Source organism: Bufo gargarizans, chromosome 7 (assembly GCF_014858855.1).
Source record: "Bufo gargarizans isolate SCDJY-AF-19 chromosome 7, ASM1485885v1, whole genome shotgun sequence".
Classification (NCBI taxonomy): domain Eukaryota; kingdom Metazoa; phylum Chordata; class Amphibia; order Anura; family Bufonidae; genus Bufo; species Bufo gargarizans.
The window spans coordinates 124463125-124484331 of NC_058086.1; the positions used below are offsets into that span (position 1 = coordinate 124463125).

A 21207-nucleotide genomic window follows, 5' to 3' on the forward strand; every position below is an offset into this window, starting at 1 on the left:
TAACCGTCTTAAGCATGGATCCGGTTTCAGCCTTGATTGACCGCATGCAAGGTCTTTCACTGGAGGTAGTAGATCTCCGTAAAACTGTGTCTCAGTTTCAGGTGACCGGTTCTGCTTGCGTTCATGGAGTTTGTTCCGAGCCTAAGATCTCGCTTCCGGATAAGTTCTCCGGGGGTAGTGAGAATTTTGTTTGCTTTAGAGACGCTTGCAAACTCCATTTTCACCTACTTCCCCATTCCTCTGGTGATGAGGAGCAGAGGGTGGGGATCATCATCTCGCTGCTCAGGGATAACGCTCAGTCTTGGGCCTCTACGCTGCTGGTTGGGGCATGGCCCCTCCGAAAAGTGGATACATTTTTTGTAGCCCTGGGACAGATATATGATGACCCGGATCCTATTGTTCTGGCTGAATCTAAGCTGCGTCTTTTATGCCAGGGTAAACAGTCCGCAGAGATATATTGTTCAGAATTTGGGAGATGGGCAGCTGATACTGGTTGGAATGATGCTGCACTCCGAAGTCAATTTTGCCATGGTCTTTCGAAGAGATTGAAAGATGCATTTGCATTTTCATGAGAGACCAGCCTGATTGGAATCTGCTATGTCTCTAGCTATTCGTATTGACAGGCATCTTAGAGAGATAGGAGACTACTCCTTCCTGTCATATTCAGTCCAAGGACAGTGGGGCTGTATCATTCAGTGTGCAGGGGTCTCAATCTCTCTCAATCACCTCTGAGGAGGAGGCCATGCAACTGGGTTTGCTTGCCTCTGATAGTAGAGGATTCAGCTCTCAGATGAGGGTTTGTTTCTGTTGTGGGGGTATAAATCATTTGGCTAATGTTTTCCCCTCTAGGAGATTCATGGAGTTTTCTGAGGGCAATAAAAGAAAAACAAAAAGAAAAAAAAAACCCTCTAAAAACTTTTCATTTGCTACTATTGGCAAGGTTGATGCGGAAATTGAAGGTTTGCCATTTACTTGTAGTTCCCGTTTTCTCCTACCTGCCAGGGTGGCGCTAGACAGCAAGAACATTGTTCTTGAGATTTTTGTAGATAGTGGAGCAGCTGTCAATCTCATTGATAATCAATTTGCAATAACGCATGGTTTCCAGGTATGCACTTTCGAAACGGATATACCTGTTTTTGATATCGATTCCACTCCACTTTCTCAAAGATCATTAAAGGGCATAGTTCACGATATCCGTTTGACTGTGGGTGACGCTCATGTTGAGGATATGTCATGTTTCGTCTTAAGCGGATTACCTACTCCTCTAGTGTTGGGGCTACCCTGGCTCACTAAACTTAACACCACAATTGATTGGCAAGCAAGGCAAATAGATGGTTGGAGTGAGTTTTGCAGGGAGAATTGCCTCACGGCGTCTCTTTCAGAGATTTCTACCAAGACTTTTCTCTCTGAATTTTCGGATGTGTTTTCCGAGAGTGGTGTCCAGGAGTTGCCCCTGCACCGGAAGTACGACTGCCCTATTAATCTCATCCCAGGTGCCAAACTGCCCAAATCACGTTTATACAATCTCTCTCAACCTGAAATGTTGCTATACGTACTTATATCTCTGAGAGCCTGAGAAAGGGACACATCTGACCCTCAAAGTCACCTGTTGCCGCTGTTTTTATTTTTTTTGTTAAGAAAAAAGATGGTTCTTTAAGACCTTGTCTGGATTTCAGGCAGCTGAACCGTATCACGGTTCGTGACCCATATCCGCTTCCTATGATCCCAGACCTGTCTAACCAGATTGTTGGGGCTAAGGTTTTTTCTAAGTTGGATTTAAGAGGGGCAAACAACCTAGTCAGGGTCAGGGAAGGGGACAAATGGAAGACGGCCTTCAATACCCCTGAGGGTCATTTCGAGAATTTGGTTATGCCCTTTGGTTTGATGAATGCTCCGGCCGTCTTCCAACATTTAGCGAACAGCATTTTTCATCATTTAATGGGGAAATTTGTACTAGTGTATCTGGATAACTTTTAGATTTTTTCTCCTGATTTCAAAACTCATCGGGACCACCTATGTCAGGTCTTGCTGATTCTGCGGGATAATAAATTGTACGTTAAACTGGAAAAATGTGTGTTTGCGGCTCCGGAGATTCAATTTCTTGGTTTTCTTCTCTCCGCTTCTGGTTTTCACATGGACCCTGAGAAGGTCCGCGCCGTGCTTGATTGGGAGCTTCCTGAGAATCAGAAGGCGCTGATGCGGTTTTTGGGTTTTGCCAATTATTACAGAAAGTAAATTTAGAATTATTCCTCTGTTGTTAAGCCACTTACTAATATGACTAAAAAGGGGGTAGATCGCCACAGTGGATCTCATTGCTCGGAGATTCTAATGGCCGGCTCTTCGTAAGATGGTTGAGGGTTTTGTGGCAGCCTGCGAGACCTGCATTAAGGTCCCTCATTCACGGCCATCGGGTTCTCTCCTCCCGTTACCCATTCCTTCCCGTCCTTGGACGCATCTGTCCATGGACTTCATTCCGGACCTGCCTCGTTCCTTGGGGAAGACTGTGATTCTGGTAGTAGTGGACCGTTTTAGCAAAATGGCGCATTTTATTCCCTTTCCAGGGTTACCCAATGCTAAGACGCTGGCACGCAATTTGTTTCCAGATTCTGGAAGGCCTTCTGTTCTCGCTTGGGGGTTCGGTTGTCGTTCTCTTCTGCTTTTCACCAGCAGTCAAATGGTCAGACCGAACACGTCAATCAGAATCTGGAGACATATCTGCGCTGTTTTGTGGCGGAGAATCAGAAGGATTGGTATTCTTTTTTGTCCCTTGCTGAGTTTGCTTTAAATAACCGTCGCCAGGAGTCCTCTGATAAGTCACCATATTTTGGTGCATATGTTTTTCATCTGCAGTTTGGGATATTCTCTGGAGAGGAGTCTTCTTGTTCACCTGATGATAGATTGAGAGATTTTCCTCGTCTTTGTCGAAAGATTCAGGGTAATCTGAAGAGGATGAGTGAGAGATATAAGCGTGTTGCGGATAAGAGACGTGTGCCTGGCCGGACCTGAATATGGGGGATCTGGTGTGGTTGTCTACAAAGAATATCAATCTGAAGGTTCCCTCCTGGAAGTTGGGTCCTAGGTTTATTGGGCCTTACAAGATCTTGTTCGTCATCAATCCCGTTGCCTTCCATCTTGATCTTCCTCAGACTTGGAAGATCCATAATGTTTTTTCACAGGTCCCTATTAAAACCTTATGTCCAACCCACTGTACCCTCCTCTTTGCCTCCTCCTCCAATTGTTGTTGATGGTAATCTTGAATTTCAGGTCTCTAGGATTGTGGATTCTCACATTATCCGCAGTTCTCTCCAGTACCTCGTTCATTAGGAGGGTTATGGTCCTGAGGAGAGGATGTGGGTCCCAGTGGCGGACATTAAGGCCACTCATCTCATCAGGGCTTTCAATAGGTCTCATCCTGAGAAGGTGGGCTCTGAGTGTCCGGAGTCCATGCGTGGAGGGAGGGGTACTGTCACCACCAGCTCTGTGAGAAGATCTGGCAGACGTTCTTCTCTACCTGTTGTGTGATGTTCTTTGTTTTGGTTTCACTTTCTAATCTCCTTTCCTTCTCCCAGCTGTCACCTATTTGCACTGATTGTCTCCCTTTATATTCCCTCCCATACTGCCTCACTTTGCTGTTTATACTTATACTTATGCTGCTTCTCCTGATTCCTCAGATAAGTCTGTTTTATTGCTGGCTTGATTGTAGGTGACCCTGACTCCGTCCGTATTTAGTGCAGGGAGCCGGTGGTCTTGTCCCCTCACTATTGTAGGGTTTTCAGGTGTCACATAGCATAAGGAACGAGGGCATGCAGCCGTCTACCATTAAGACCTTTGCACGGGCATAGCAGTCAGGGAGAGCTCTAGGGGTTTTATAGGGCTCACCCATATGCTCCTTAGTTTAGGATCAGGCCAGTCGGATGTTTGTTTATAAGTTCCAGCTTTCTGCAACACCATCCGTGACAGAAACCCTGCTAACAGAGTCATCAAAAAGCAGAAGAGACGGAGCTAGCGCCAGACCTGAATGGACGTGTGCGCCTGAGCTCTGCACTCAGACCCGGCTTATTAGCAGCTAAAGTCAGTTTTTCAACCTGAAAGATGGGCAAGATTGGCCAGCAACGAACAGGGGACTCATCCCTCCCCCCCAAGCACCAGTCACATTGTGGTGACATGGATAAATTTATCAAAAAAGCTGCAGCGATCTGTGCCGCGAGGGAGACTAAAATGGCGCCGGAGCCTAGCAGAGAGACGGAGGAGAGCGAGACCGAGATACATGCTGACACCAGCGATATGGAAGAATCAAGGCATCGCAAGCATCTCCCTATCTCCAGAAAATACCTGGACTCTGCTCTTCAACGGGCTATGGAACCGCTGATTAGCGAACTCTCCTCCATGAGGCAAGACGTCCGACATATTGGAGGCAGAGTTGAGGCCTTAGAGAATAATCAGGCCGCAATCCTGGACTTTCAAACGGCAACGGCCCTAAACCTTCAAAAATGCCAAGCTCACCTGAATGTAATGTACAACGCCCTGGAAGATCAGGAGAATCGTGGGAGAAGGAATAACCTCAGATTCAGAGGAGTTCCAGAGACCGAAGCCGCACAAGATTCCTCCGCCATAGTGAAGGAGATATGCGAGGAATTATTGGGCCAAGAGCGTCCCTCTTCAATTATAATTGAGAGAGCCCACAGAGCACTGCGCCCGAAACCACAAGGCAACGAACCCCCCAGGGACATAATTTGCCGGTTCCTCCACTTTCAGGATAAAGAAGCCATAATAAACAAGGCACGTCTGCCAGGTGGAGCTAAGTATAATGGGGTGCCGATAAATATCTATCAAGACCTTGCTCCGATGACCCTGCAGAAACGAAGATCTCTCAAGCCCCTCACAGATTGGCTTAGAAACAACAAGATCCTATACCGTTGGCAGTTCCCGTTCGGTTTGTCTTTTGCGTATCAAGGCAGGAGGATCACCATCAAGTCGCACATGGACCTAGGCCCAGCATTCGATTTACTTGATATCAATCCCCTGGATATTGAAGATTGGGACGCCATCCAAGACATTTCTGCTCTTCCTAAACTGCCTAAGGTGACGACGTTTGAGCTGAAAGGGACACCCAAAGCACAAAGGCAGAAAGAGAAAAAGAAAAGTCATCCTCTTACCCCTAGGCGTATTGCGACCGAAGCCTTCTGAAATTGGGACTGTTCGCGGCTTAACAGTTATATTCGCATCGGATGAGTATCAGCTAATTTATCTCCTCTCCTTTCCTTCCTCATTTTCCCTGACCCCCTGTAATTTGTATCTGTCATACTTCCAGCCTTCCCCAATGTTATCCTTTTTACCGCCTCTCTGTCCGGGTAAACCGGCCGTATGTTATACTCAAATGTAGCTCTCAAAATGATCTGAAATGCATTTTATTTGTTCGCAAACTGCGATTAGATGCGACCATTGTTCATATACCATATCGTGGTATTCATTAGGTTTACTGGACGCGACATTACGTGTTTGAAACGATGTCCGTCTAGCAAATGTTATATCTAGCTGAAGGCTGTTAACTGTTTCGGTGAGTTTTTCGAAGAACCTTCTGCTAGCTTTGTCGGTAATTATTTGCCGTTATGCGCATTATTACAGCCAGACTATTTTCTCTGCATACGAGATGCGATTAGTTATTGATTACAAGTGTACCCGATGCCTCCGGCGAGTGCACAACGGGCGTTTTGCTGTTGGTATACTTCGGAGTTCATTGGGGACGGACTAAGGACTGATTAGGGGACTAATATATGCGCAAGCTCGTCCTTTCCATTTTTTTCCGGTGCTCTTATATCGCGCTACTTCACACAATAAATCATTGGAGGAGCTCAACACCTTTATACTAAGTTAATGATTAGTTACCCCTGCTCTACGTTAGGTGCTACGCAGTCTCATCTCATGACAGCATATATGAATGTATACCTTCTATTAATACTTCGCAGTTCATGATTTTTCTCAAGCTTTATTAGCCTGGACAAGGTGTATTCGACCTATCGTGTATCTAATAGCTGGTTGTCTAGACGTTTAATGTTAAATGCCTAGATATGCTGCTCGTAATGTCCTTTGCTGCTTAACGAAGGGATTTAGTGATCGTTTCGCGCTCTAACATATTCCGGTTAGGTTTATTATTCGCAAGATTTAGTCGTATCAAGACCTCAATATTTCGGGTGTCACTGGTTTATGCGCATCATGCGATTTTGCCTATGGTATACTCCGGTGATACTAGATCGCAAGGCAGGACTTAACTATCGCAGCGATCGTGGTTTTGCGCAGGCCCATCATTCCGACTTTTGTCCGACTTCTTGACTGTCTGAATGGTAATGTTTGACCTTTATTGCCGGGTCCAAACTAGGTGAATGCCATTTCCCCCCCTCAAGGGTGTCCTTCGGGACCATTATATAGATTCCAATGTTTCTTTGTTTGTTTTACTTATAGAGTTTATTTGTTTTCGCAGGTCTTTCATTGTGTGGAGCACTTTCCATCCGAGACAGGTCACTCCCTCATTTGGTCTCCATCCTTTCACTTGGCTGGGGGTATCCCATTTTTAAGTATTGTGCTTACACTTTTATTTTGACTAATATACAGACACGCATGCTTCAGCATTTTTGTCCTTTCTCATTGTTCCCATGATGGCTTTAAAAATTGCCTCCTATAATGTAAAAGGCTGTAATTCGCCTTCAAAAAGAAGCCAGATTTTTGGAATTTTGAGAAAGGATAAAGCTAATATTGTTTTCCTACAGGAGACCCACTTCAAGTCCCAGAACTTCCCAAATTTGTCTTATTCTTATTTCTCCAATTGGTTTCATAGTGGATCCCCTACTTCCAATTCCAAAGGTGTGAGCATTGGTTTCCAGGGCAAAGTTCCCTTCATTCTAGTGGACCAGCTATGTGACCCAGAGGGCCGTTTCATTATGGTCAAAGGGAAGATAGGGCAACATTTATATACTTTCATAAATCTATATGCTCCAAATACCCGACAGATTCCTTGGATTAAATCTGTATTAGCAAAATCTGAGTCCTTCAGAGAGGGTGTTACGGTAATGGGAGGGGACTTAAATCTTGTCCTGAATCCGTTGATAGATTCCTCCTCGCATAAGTCTGTCCAATCCCAAAAAGGTATCCGCTCCCTTATTCGGACGCTATCAAAAGCACAATTAATTGATGCCTGGCGAACTATTCACCCAGACTCCAAGGACTATACCTTCTTCTCACCAGTGCATAAGTCCTACCACCGCCTGGACTATTTGTTTATTTCCAGGGAACATCTTCAGCTGTGTTCTGAGGCGAATATAGGGTCCATTATCCTCTCTGATCATGCCCCAATATACCTCCAAATAAAACCCCCTCTTACCCATACACCCACAAGTCACTGGCGATTCAATGAGATGCTCATAAGTAATCAAGATACCAGATCCAAACTACAGCAACTTCTAGAAGAATATTTTAACATTAACTGTACCCCTGGGGTTTCCTCACAAATTGTTTGGGACGCCCATAAAGCGTTCATTAGGGGCCATTGTATCAGTCTGGGATCACACCTTAAGAAGGAGAGGCAGAAAATGATAGATTCTTTACACACCAAAATTGCGTCTTTAGAAGGTGCTCATAAAAGATCTCTGCTGGAAGCCCACTTACAAGAATTGTCGGTATGCAGAGCCTCCCTCAGAAATCTTTTAAATATGGCATCAGCTAAGCTCTTTCTACATTCCCAATATAAGATGTTCGCTCATGGGAACAAAGCCTCTCGCTACATGATGTCTAGACTCAAGAGTAGAAAGTCAAATAACTATATACACAAGCTGAAAACTCCAGAAGGTGGATTTACCTTTGAGCCAAATAAAATTGCCTCAATGTTCAGGGATTACTACCAATCTCTGTACAACCTCGATTCCTCGCGCTCTCTCTCGGGTAGTATAGATCCTCTGGCATCCTTTGATTCATACATTGAAAGTCTGGCACTCCCCAAGATATCGGAACAGGATAAGATTCAGTTAGCTTCCCCTTTCTCCCATGATGAAATTTTAGGCGCGATAAAAAATTCCCCCAGAGGAAAATGCCCCGGTCCGGATGGTCTCCCAACTCCTTATTATTTGTCCTTTCAAGAAGTATTGATCCCTCACCTCCTACCAATCTATAATGATTCCCTACGGGGGATTCCCCTTTCTGCTGATATGACCAGAGCCCACATTACGCTAATTCCTAAAGAGGGTAAGGACCACTCCCTGTGTCCCAATTATAGGCCTATTTCTCTTCTTAACATAGATTTAAAGATTCTAGCTAAAATGTTAGCAAACAGACTGGCAAAATTGCTCCCCTCACTCATTCATAGAGACCAAGTGGGCTTTGTGAAACATAGAGAGGGAAAAGACAATACGGCACGTATTCTTAATATTATCCATTATGTCAAAAGGAAAAACCTTCCCTTAGTTCTTCTTAGCACAGACGCTGAGAAGGCATTTGACAGAGTCAAATGGTCCTTTATGTACTCAGCGCTGCGTGTTCGAAACATCCCTCCCTCGTTCATATATGCCATAGAAGCTATGTACTCACAGGCTTCTGCCTCAGTTAGAGTAAATGACACATTGTCTGCTCCCTTTGTAATACGTAATGGTACTCGCCAGGGCTGCCCCCTCTCCCCTTTATTATTTGTCCTCGCCCTCGAGCCTTTTCTTCAGACCATTCGGATGGACGGGGACATCCAGGGAATTTACCTGGGGGACCAACAACATAAAGTAGCCGCTTTTGCGGATGATATTCTTTTAGTGATCAGTAACCCCCAAGTGGCTCTTCCCAAGATATATGGCCATCTGGAAACTTATGGTTCACTTTCGAATTTCAAGGTTAACCACAATAAGTCTTTGTTGATATCCACAGGTATCAAAAATTCAGTCAAGTCTCACTTAGAAGCTGGCTCGCCTTTTAATTGGTCCTCTCCCTACATAACTTATTTAGGGATTAAAATCTGTACAGACCCTGGCCAACTCTTTAGTTTGAATTATATCCCTCTCCAGAGCAAGCTGACGGAAGATATAGACTCCCTGGATGTCCCTACGCTTTCGTGGTTCGGAAGGAAAAATATATTACTCTCACTTATTCTTCCTAAGCTAACCTACCTTCAACAGACATTGCCCATCCATGTTCCCTCTTCCTATTACTCCAAACTCAAATCTATGTTCAGATCTTTCATATGGAACAAAAAAAAGGCTAGATTGTCTTATAAATTGCTGTCCTACCCGAGAGAGAGAGGAGGTATATCGCTACCTGACCCAGAGTTATATGGTCGGGCCATCCTACTTACTAGAGCAATAGACTGGCTAGTGGCACCTGGACACAAATCCTGGGTTTCGATGGAAGAATCTCTGCTGGGAAGAATCTCTGCTGGGAGCTCCTTTTAAGGCAACCCTGTTGGGTCGGATGACCCAGATACCTTCACACCCCGATTTTTCCCCCACCATGAAAGCTACCCTTCAGGCATGGTACTCTCTACAAAACACCCCTTTAAACTCACCACTCCCGTCACCTATCTTAACTGTAGCAGATATATGCCACTTGGCCCCCAAAGCCCTAAGAGACAGCCTTCCGGTTGAAACTAAAAGGTCAACAGTGAAATTAGTGGACTTATACAGGGACGGCCAACAAATTTCCTTGACAGAGCTGAAAGATCTTCTAAAGGTCCCTGGTTCAGGCTTTGTAGGCCTTCATTTCATACAGGCCTACATGTCCCAGACTGCCCATCTGCATACCTTAATAAGACCCATAACCTGGTGTGAACACTTGATTACTCAAATTTCCCCGCCTCAAAAGATGATCTCACAGTGGTACAGGAGGTTGAGAACTCCTCCCTTTGCCTTAACACCGGCTTTTATCAGGCTATGGGAGAGAGATTTAGGTAGAAGCTTAACGACGGTTGATACCGATATTATTTTCAATTCCTCTCATAAGGCCTCGAGATGTGTTAAAATCCAGGAAAACAATTACAAAATAATCACGAGGTGGTATAAAACCCCGGACAAAACTTGTCTGTATTCGGCATCAGCATCTGATACCTGCTGGAGATGCCTGACTCAAAGAGGCACTTTTTTCCACATCTGGTGGTCGTGTCCATTAATATCCGTATGGTGGGAAATTTTTTTCCAAACCAGTAATAAAATTTGTGGTTCTCATATTATTGCTTCTCCCGAGGCGGCTCTCCTAAACCTCTTTCCAAGAGATCCTCCTCCCCCAAATTTGCCATTGTTCAAACACCTTATGAATGCTGCCAAACTACTGATCCCCCTACAGTGGCTCTCCCCCGAAGTTCCCTCAATGGAACAATGGTTGCAGAGGATGGATCAGATATATAGATTAGAGGAATTGTCTTCGTGGGAAATGAGATCGCACCGCAAGTTTTTGAGGTCTTGGGATAAGTGGATTTCCTTTAGAGGCTATCAGTCTGTTCCAACCAGTTAATCTTTGTCTTATATAAGACGTTTAGAGATCACAGTGGCGCCCTTTGTGATTTCCTGTACCATGACCTGTCTCGGTTGGGGAAGAACGTGATACACAGTGACCCTTCCTATTGGTGATAATTGATGCCCACTTTTCAGGATAATCTCCTGTGTTCTCTTTATATGATCTGTACCTTGGATGCAATTTCTGATTTATATACATTGCAATGCTTGACCTGCAGTTTATACTGTGTTGTATTGTGTTATTTTTACTGTGTGGGAAGTGTGGAGGCTTGTCTTTCCTCCATCACTCCTAATCTGTACTTTGATGCTTTGCTAAATAAAGTATGATATAAAAAAAAAAAAAAAAAGAATATTCGTTAAAAAAAAATAAAAAATAAAAAAAAAAAGCAGAAGAGACTGCAGCATGATTTGGGGCTCAGACTGCTTGGCTGATTTGCAAGGGGGTGAGGTGAAAGACTGATGGACATCGGCTGCAGGTCTTTCAGCAGGAGACTGGATGGGAGACAATGTGAAGGATCTGGATCCACTGTCAGCAGCCCAATATACTATCGCCTTTACTTGTTCAGGCCTCACCATTCGTAGAGCAGCATTAGGCCCGACCAAATACCGCTGCAGGTTTTGTCGCCTACTAGTACCTGAGGAAGGGGTTTCACTTGTGCGTGTAGCTGGCACAGATCAACCATGTCCTCTCCCTGCAACAGGAGCTCCACCAGCAGCACCACTACCTGGGACACGTCCCTTATTTGACGCTCTCCTCATATTTTAAAAATTCAGGATCTTGCCCTAAATAGGTGTTTAATTAATTGTAGAATAGAATGACAGTATGTAAAGTGTGTATCTCACATGGCCTGAACCAGATTAGGCCTCAGTAAAAGATTTGTTTTGCCCAAAATGGCTGCATTTCAAATGCCTAATTCAAACCCCTGTATGTATAGGGGGGGATCACACACGCCCTGAATCAGTGTAGGCCTGAAGTAAATATATCTTTGCACAAAAATGCTCTATTTCAAATGGCTGTATTTCAAATGCCTAATTCAAATACCTGTATGTATAGGGGGCATCACACACGCCCTGAATCAGTGTAGGCCTGAAGCAAAGATTTATTTGCACAAAATGGCTGTATTTTAAATGGCTTTATTTCAAATGCCTAATTCAAACCCCTGTATGTATAGGGGGATAACACACACCCTGAATCAGTGTAGGCCTGAAGTAAATATATTTTTGCACAAAAAGTCTGTATTTCAAAAGGCTGTATTTCAAATGCCTAATTCAAACCCCTGTATGTAGAGGTGGTATCTCAGAGGGCCCGAACTTCTGTAAGCCTGAAGTAAAGATTTATTTGCACAAAATGGCTGTATTTCAAGTGGCTGAATCAAACCCCTGTATGTATCGGGGGGATCACACACACCCTGAATCAGTGTAGGCCTGAAGTAAATATATCTTTGCACAAAATGGCTGTATTTCAAATGCCTAATTCAAACCCTTGTATGTAGAGGTGGTATCTCAGAGGGCCTGAACCTCTGTAGGCCTGAAGTAAATATATCTTTGCACAAAATGGCTGTATTTCAAATGCCTAATTCAAACCACTGTATGTAGAGGTGGTATCTCAGAGGGCCTGAAACTTTGTAGGCCTGAAGTAAATATATCTTTGCACAAAATGGCTGTATTTAAAATGGCTGTATTTCAATTGCCTAATTCAAATCCCTGTATGTAGAGGTAGTATCTCAGAGGTCTTGAACCTCTGTAGGCCTGAAGTAAAGATTTATTTGCACAAAATGGCTGTATTTCAAATGGCTAAATCAAACCCCTCTATGTATAGAGGGGATCACACATGCCCTGAATCAGTGTAGGCCTGAAGTAAATATATCTTTGCACAAAAAGACTGTATTTCAAATGGCTGTATTTCAAATGCCTAATTCAAACCCCTGTATGTATAGGGGGGATCACACACGCCCTGAATCAGTGTAGGGGAGCTCGTCTGCACTGGGTTAGTGCGGTGAGCGGATGGACACAAGGCACAGTTCACAACCCAATTGAGGATACAAAGTATTTTTTATTTTTTGTTTGGTAAAGACGGTGCATTTCGGGATACGCAAAGGTCGATAATATAGTCTATATACAAATAAACGGATCCGTGAATAAAAGGTTTAGGTTAAAACAAACAAACAAAAAAAAACTAAAAAAAATAATATATATATACAGGGAGTGCAGAATTATTAGGCAAGTTGTATTTTTGAGGATTAATTTTATTATTGAACAACAACCATGTTCTCAATGAACCCAAAAAACTCATTAATATCAAAGCTGAATATTTTTGGAAGTAGTTTTTAGTTTGTTTTTAGTTTTAGCTATTTTAGGGGGATATCTGTGTGTGCAGGTGACTATTACTGTGCATAATTATTAGGCAACTTAGCAAAAAACAAATATATACCCATTTCAATTATTTATTTTTACCAGTGAAACCAATATAACATCTCAACATTCACAAATATACATTTCTGACATTCAAAAACAAAACAAAAACAAATCAGTGACCAATATAGCCACCTTTCTTTGCAAGGACACTCAAAAGCCTGCCATCCATGGATTCTGTCAGTGTTTTGATCTGTTCACCATCAACATTGCATGCAGCAGCAACCACAGCCTCCCAGACACTGTTCAGAGAGGTGTACTGTTTTCCCTCCTTGTAAATCTCACATTTGATGATGGACCACAGGTTCTCAATGGGGTTCAGATCAGGTGAACAAGGAGGCCATGTCATTAGATTTTCTTCTTTTATACCCTTTCTTGCCAGCCACGTTGTGGAGTACTTGGACGCGTGTGATGGAGCATTGTCCTCCATGAAAATCATGTTTTTCTTACCTTGCAGACTTCTTCCTGTACCACTGCTTGAAGAAGGTGTCTTCCAGAAACTGGCAGTAGGACTGGGAGTTGAGCTTGACTCCATCCTCAACCCAAAAAGGCCCCACAAGCTCATCTTTGATGATACCAGCCCAAACCAGTACTCCACCTCCACCTTGCTGGCGTCTGAGTCGGACTGGAGCTCTCTGCCCTTTACCAATCCAGCCATCTGGCCCATCAAGACTCACTCTCATTTCATCAGTCCATAAAACCTTAGAAAAATCAGTCTTGAGATATTTCTTGGCCCAGTCTTGACGTTTCAGCTTGTGTGTCTTGTTCAGTGGTGGTCGTCTTTCAGCCTTTCTTACCTTGGCCATGTCTCTGAGTATTGCACACCTTGTGCTTTTGGGCACTCCAGTGATGTTGCAGCTCTGAAATATGGCCAAACTGGTGGCAAGTGGCATCTTGGCAGCTGCACGCTTGACTTTTCTCAGTTCATGGGCAGTTATTTTGCTCCTTGGTTTTTCCACACGCTTCTTGCGACCCTGTTGACTATTTTGAATGAAACGCTTGATTGTTCGATGATCACGCTTCAGAAGCTTTGCAATTTTAAGAGTGCTGCATCCGTCTGCAAGATATCTCACTATTTTTGACTTTTCTGAGCCTGTCAAGTCCTTTTTTTGACCCATTTTGCCAAAGGAAAGGAAGTTGCCTAATAATTATGCACACCTGATATAGGGTGTTGATGTCATTAGACCACACCCCTTCTCATTACAGAGATGCACATCACCTAATATGCTTAATTGGTAGTAGGCTTTCGAGCCTATACAGCTTGGAGTAAGACAACATGCATAAAGAGGATGATGTGGTCAAAATACTCATTTGCCTAATAATTCTGCACGTAGTGTATATATATATATATATATATATATATATGAAAAATATATAATAATGTAAAATGTAGAAGATCTGTATGTATAACAAATAAAAAATGTTATCTTTTGGAGGAACATTTGTTATGCAAAATTTCACAAATGTGAGCTGGTATATGTATATATACCTAATAGCGGGTTAATATACATAATTAAAAGATATAATTATTTGGTCTGGATGAGACAGGAACTAACAGAATAAATGCATAAAAAATAATAATAAAAATAAATAGATGAATAAATACGTGCATGTACAGTTTTAACAGAGGGTGCTGTCACCCCTTGGGTAAAAGGACGGTTAATATCATTATCCAAGAAAAACTGTTTACAGGTAACTTAGTAAGAGGGTGCATTGTTGGTACCTGTATCCTAGTCACCATAGGCTTATTGGGGAGCACTCATGTTGAAATCCCTTTTCAAGGGTATGGCAGTCGAAACGGCTGTGGTAAATGATGAAGTGATATTTAATTGTGTGTTTGAGGTATGAGTGCCTCAGGGCCCTCTATCCGGACATCCAGTCCAGCAACATCTCCAGTTCATCCTGCACATTGCCACCATGCACTCACCATACCTCTAACCACATGGTCTCTGTCCCCATCCTGCCCCCCCCCCCACCTCCTTCTTTTCACCCACATCTATTTTTAGCAATTTCAGCTCCTTTCCCCATATCCACCCCATTCACTCAAGACAAATTCACACACTTCCCATTCCCCCCATCCCCCCTATCCCCCGACCTCCTTTCCAAGCTCTGCAGCTCAATCCCCCACCATTTCATAATTCCCCAGCCACAAATCCATATATTATAATAGCTTGTGGTGGCTCACTCGTTTATTAGTTATGGTAAGGTGCTACAAGCTCAAGTAGAGGGGATCATCCAACCCTCTATAAAAAGTGGAAATAGAAATAGAAAGAATGGGCGAGCACTCATACACTTGGTCTTAGTATTGGATCCACAGCTTTAAATGCAGTACTGAGCAGACGGAAGGGGACGTGGCTGGGTCGTGTCTATGGGCTGGTAGTAGGAATGGGCGGCTCTGCAGGAGAGGCGTGGCGGAGGGGCGGTACTGAAGGTTAGAGGCTGCGCTGCCGTTGTATTGTTGTGTGTTGCTGGTGATAGTGTGGGGGTGGGGCGGACGCAGTGATGGCTGATGCTGCGATAAGTTGCCGGTGCTGTGCTGTGTGGTGTGATGGTGGGTGATTAGAAATAGGTGCTGTCAAGTGAAGGCCGGGATATGATGGGGACCGTTTGTTTGTATGAAGTTTAAATCTTGAGGTGGAGTCATACGGGTCTGCTACACTGTTGGGAAGGTTGCATGGGTGGAAATGGGGTGAGAGATTTATGGATTTGTGGGCGAGCACTCATACACTTGGTCACCAGATTGAAATATGCAGAAAATGTATTAATCTCTAAATATACTGTATATCCCCATAAAATATAAAACAATAAAAATAATGTGATAAAGATAATGCAATAATCAAGGTCTGCAATGACATATATTAAAAACAATCAGGGTATTCTGTGGTATATAGTGCACCAAAAATCCTTCTGCTTAATACACCCAGACTTTGTATATCACTGTAACTATATACTACTGTTTCAAAAAGAGAAAATAAAAAAGTTTCCTTTATATCTCTGTCCCAGGTTGGAAAAGTGGATGTCGCTTCAGGTGTTAGTAATGCACTTATCACAAGAGTGCAATGTGTTCATATATCATCCAAAAGATTCAGGTGATGCTGAACTTGGAGTCCCTCTTTAGATTAGAAAGTAAACTCTTCATCAATATTCGGATTACCGTATGGTGCCAGTTGTCTCCTGATCGCTTGGTACGGAGCTTTAGATGTTTGCATATTCGTTTTCTACTTGAGCCAAGCTAATTTAGATCTCGTGGGAGTTCCAAAGATCGCGGGAGTTCACACTCTGTACCGCGACTTCCTTCGGTACAACGTTCGAAGACAAGAATATTAATCTGAGCTGCTGTTAACCTGCGAATTCTGAGGCTGATGAACTTATTCTCCGCAGCAGAGGTGACTCTTGGTCTTCCTTTCCTGGGGCGGACCGCCTGTGAGCCAATTTCTTTGGAGCGTTTGATGGTTTTTGTGACTGCACTTGGGGACACTTTCAAAGTTTTCCCAATTTTTTGGACTGACTGTAATGATGGCCACTCGTTTTTCTTTACTTAGCTGCTTTTTTCTTGCCATAATACAAATTCTAACAGTCTATTCAGTAGGACTATCAGCTGTGTATCCACCTGACTTCTCCACAACGCAACTGATGGTCCCAACCCCATTTATAAGGAAATAAATCCCACTTATTAAACCTGACAGGGCACACATGTGAAGTGAAAACCATTTCAGGTGACTACCTCTTGAAGCTCATCAAGAGAATGCCAAGAGTGTGCAAAGCAGTAATCAAAGCAAAAGGTGGCTACTTTGAAGAACCTAGAATATGACATATTTTCAGTTGTTTCACACTTTTTTGTTATGTATATAATTCCACATGTGTTAATTCATAGTTTTGATGCCTTCAGTGTGAATCTACAATTTTTATAGTCATGAAAATAAAGAAAATTCTTTGAATGAGAAGGTGTGTCCTAACTTTTGGTCTGTACTGTATATGACTGCACAGGTCTTCTAATGTGTATTAAAATCATATAAGTATACCCCCTGTTCAGCTTATTAATACAGTAAACTTTTTCTGCCCAAGGGGCGGTGTTTCAGCTTCACTTGTACATACAACAAACTTTTATGTCCTACAGGAGGTGGCCACGCTATTTAAATATAATACATGAGTTTCAGAGGTCACTAGGACCAAAGCGTGACTTGGATCACCTCTCTGACTGTCATTTTCTTTCATAAAACTTATACATTTATTTATTACATTTAAAATATCAACTAAATTAAATGATTAAAATTCCTCAGAGTGGGCGGTGAGGCTATCATCTTGTCTGTGTATCACTTTTCTCGATACACATTTATTTCTGAAGGGCACCTGATGTTGTCTCAGGACTTGTCTTACTGTTCTATATCTCTATATAGCAACTTTATATTTAGTTGCATATGATTCTCCACTATGGAGGCTCTACTTCGCCCAGTCTGAACTAAAAATGTGCCCGCGTCCTGGATAGATAGATAGTTATATAAATATATTAGAACATGCCTTGACATGTTTGACATGTCTGTGAACCTCTGTTCATAGGCTATGAAATAGGGAAAATGAGTAGACAGAATTGTCCTCGGGAAAGTTGGGTGTCGCAATTAGCTGTTGTTAATATTTATAAATTATACATATCTGTGCTAGATATGTTGATCAAATATTTGGCTTAAATCACGACAGCCTTTGATTTATTAAACACGATCGTATATAATTAAAGCAAACTTCCAAGATCGCAGGTCCACTAACAAAAGGACTGCTGCCTTGCGGGACCTTCGATGACATCATGATGGGCGGGGTTATGGGCGGAGTGGGTCGGGGTTCAGGCTAGAAAATTGGGCATTTCGGTCACTTCATCAAAGGTCTTTTAGCTTTTAGGAAGATAGAAGGATCAATTAGCCACTGCCAATATTTATAATTAGCCGCTGCCAATATTTATAATAGCTTTGTAAGAGGTTAATATAAGCCTAATACAAGCTTAATAGCATTTTATTTTTAACATATTAAACTTAATTAAATTGCTGACGTGTTGGACTGCTTCGTATACAGGACCTTCGGTGGCATTATTAAATTACTGACGCTTTACCGCATCTAAAAGAATAAAAAGGAGATTTGAATGGGCGGTATTTTAGGTATGGTTTGGGCGGGATTGTGGGGAGGTTATGCATGGGAAAAGGGGCGTGGTCACCTGTCACTTTGACTAGTCCCTGTTCATACTACTATAATCACAGCCCAGGCCTTGAAAAGAGTCAAATCTACTTGCGAAGAGTCATGGTTATTCATGAATTCCTGCTCTCCTGCCCACCTGCTGATGACTGACAGAATTCTTCCTAGTTTTCTCCCTTTCTCTCTAAGAGACAACTGCCAATCATCAGCAGATGGGCGGGAGTACAGGAGATCATGGATAACAATGACTCTTGTCAAGTAGATTTGACTCTTTTCAAAGCATGGGTTGCAATGATTATAAAGCTGGTTCTCAGCAACCACTTATTATTAGCTCATACTGTATGTGACACACTGCTGAAATCAGCATGTCTATCACTACTTTATGCTGTTCTCAGTGAGGTCAGCATAAAGTTGATGACAGGTTCCTTTTAAGTTACACTAGATTTTTTTACTGCAAAGAAGGAGTGTTGTGGTTTCACTGTTATCTAGGTCTACGTGTTTGAGATCCAACCCATAATAAAGCTAACTCAGATTCCCTTTAAACTCTTTTTAAAACTTTTGGTACTTCAAAAAAAAAAAGTTCTTATTACTTGACTCATTTAAGTTGTCAAGATTCTTATTCTATTAAAATAGAGAAACACAGAGGCCCCTTTGATACTTTAATGGCTTGAAAAAGTATGTCACCTATATAGCTTTATAGAGCTATGTGGCTGGAGAGCTAATACTAGACAACAATTTCTTAAAACTTGAAGTGACAATTATTATATATTGATTCCTTTGGGGCCTCCTGGAATTCACATCCAGACCAGTTCCTCTAAGCTTATCCCTGAACTGTACCCATGTTTTGTTTTGTTTTTACTTCAGATCCAGTAATGCTAACCCAATATCAATAATTAAACTTATGTTTTATTTTTTGTTGTTTTCAAACTGAATGCCTTTATATTAAGTGATACTATGTGTGGTACACCTGTTTCATGGCTACTGTTTGTTTGCTTCCCTCTTTATCATTGCAAATTTTTCCAATAAAAGTAGCTATTAAGATATTTTTGTCTAGCTCATTGCCTACTTAAGGAAAGGGATTTCTGAAAGATTCTATTATAAAGAAGCATTCTGGTAGTATTTTTTTGTCTTTCTTTACAGACACTCAGGAAAATGGGGCTCACCGACAACACCCCTTCTTTTGCCTCTTTATACAGTCCTATAGAAAATAATACTCAGTGAATTTGGTTAACATCTCTATGGTCTAACATCTCTATTCTCATGAAATTGATGTTCCAAACCTGAGGAACACAATTGAATGTATATGGATATAATAGTAGAGACAGCAAACAAATTAAATTTCTTATGTTGCCCCTTAATCATTTATACTTGATAGTGCTGTTTGTGTATTCTGTGCTTTCTTAGATCCTTAGATAAGAAATACTTACTGTCCTCTTGAGGTATGAACCAGCAAAGTGATTAATGTAGAGGTAGCTGGACATATGCAGTTTAGAGCAAGCATTGCATATTTAAATTCTTCTTCACATACAACATGATCTGAAATGTTAAAAAAATAAAAAAAATGGTTAAAAAATATAATTTTTAATCTACTATATATACTATTGGTTTGAATAGTATATGCTGCAATTTGTCAGACATAACTCGAAAGTGACATTTTAATGATCTTTTTTTAATTAATATTTATCTATATGTGGCCATTTTCCTTTAAGTTTTAACCCCTTAGTGATCACCCGTACGTGTTTTTACGGTGGTCACTAAGGGGCATCAGGCTGGAGTGCCGCCCTTTTATGGCGGCACTTCAGTCCAAGTTAGAGCTTTAATTATGCGCTGGAGCAATGTACCCGTAGCTACCGGAGGTAGCTGAGGGCTCGGGGCAGTGTTTAGAGACCGTGACAAGCGGTCTCTGATTATGTGATCGCCGAGATACAATGTAAGAGAGGAGTGAGAAAGTCTCCTGTGGCTGGATAGGGTTTGCCAGGTTCCCCATAAAGGAAAGCTGGGTCCCGATCTTCATGTCCCCCAACAAAGATGGCAGCGGTGGCCTGGATCATGCCCACACTATATGTCGACCACAGCCGCCCTTGCACTGTTTTTCTCTTCTCAGGAGAGGAGATAGAGTAATGATTTTTTGTCCCGATCGGGTCCTTCAGCACCACGATCATGGCAATATGGCCCCCAACATTTTTAATAAAGGGCAGGAGCCCCCCATCACATTAAATGAAATAGAAAAAAACTAAATGGCCCAGACATGCGCAGTGGTTATTGTGCTGAAGATCTGCCTTCAGCATAGTAACCATCAGCGACCATTACTATTGGACCCTGATCATGTGGTCTCCATGATAACCCCGTCATGGAGATCACATCCATTATATTTACTAAACACAGCCAGGACAGGGGCTGTGCTTCTCTCTCCCCTCAGTGCAGTTGTTCTGTGAGGAGAGAGAGATCAGACTTCTGTCCTGGCTGTGTCATATACTGTTAAAAAAAAGATAAATCAGTTTATAAACTGTCCATCCGTAACTGGCGGGTAGAGGGCAGCCGTCATTATGCGTCCATTAGGGGACGGTCAGAGGCCATCTGTCACTGTCCATCTATTACTCGGTCAGTGGGCATCTGTTAGGGTCATAATTGTCCATAATTGTCGGTCAGTGGACGCACCGCTACTGACGCTACCAAAGATTAACTTTTAATGTCTAGGGTCGGATATATATAATATATATATATTTTTTTTTTTCTGAGCTTTACAATAAAAAAATGGCTTACAGATTATATAGTGCAGAGCAGGCATATGAATATCTATGCTCTGAAAACTCTAAATCCATTCAAATTACTGTATCATGATATTAGCATGATATTTTTTTATTTGGAGGATCTCTAATGATTGAGTTGTTCCTCACTGAGGGCTTTATTAAGATTTTTTTTAATTTTTTTTGTTGTTGACCTCTTACATCCCACAACACGTTTAGGAATCCTGACATCATGTTGGGAATTAGTGATCCTTTACTGTTCCTACAGGCGGTTCTGCACACTGTCCTTTTATATATTCTGTAGGTGACTGGTTGATTGTGTGCATAGCTGTTTCTACCTTGTCGGGCAGGAGCCTGCAATGGTGCACCTCGTCACTTAGCACGTTCGTCTCTCA

General features: G+C 42.3%; 1 protein-coding gene across 1 annotated transcript in view; it reads right to left on the minus strand.

Annotated features, from left to right (window-relative positions):
• KCNT2 (potassium sodium-activated channel subfamily T member 2) overlaps positions 1–21207 on the minus strand; it is a 1405312-nt gene that overhangs the window by 591019 nt on the left and 793086 nt on the right. The window contains exon 14 of the mRNA XM_044301880.1: positions 19493–19601. Within this exon, the coding sequence (XP_044157815.1) occupies positions 19493–19601 (109 nt within the window). The remainder of the gene's footprint in view (positions 1–19492; positions 19602–21207) is intronic.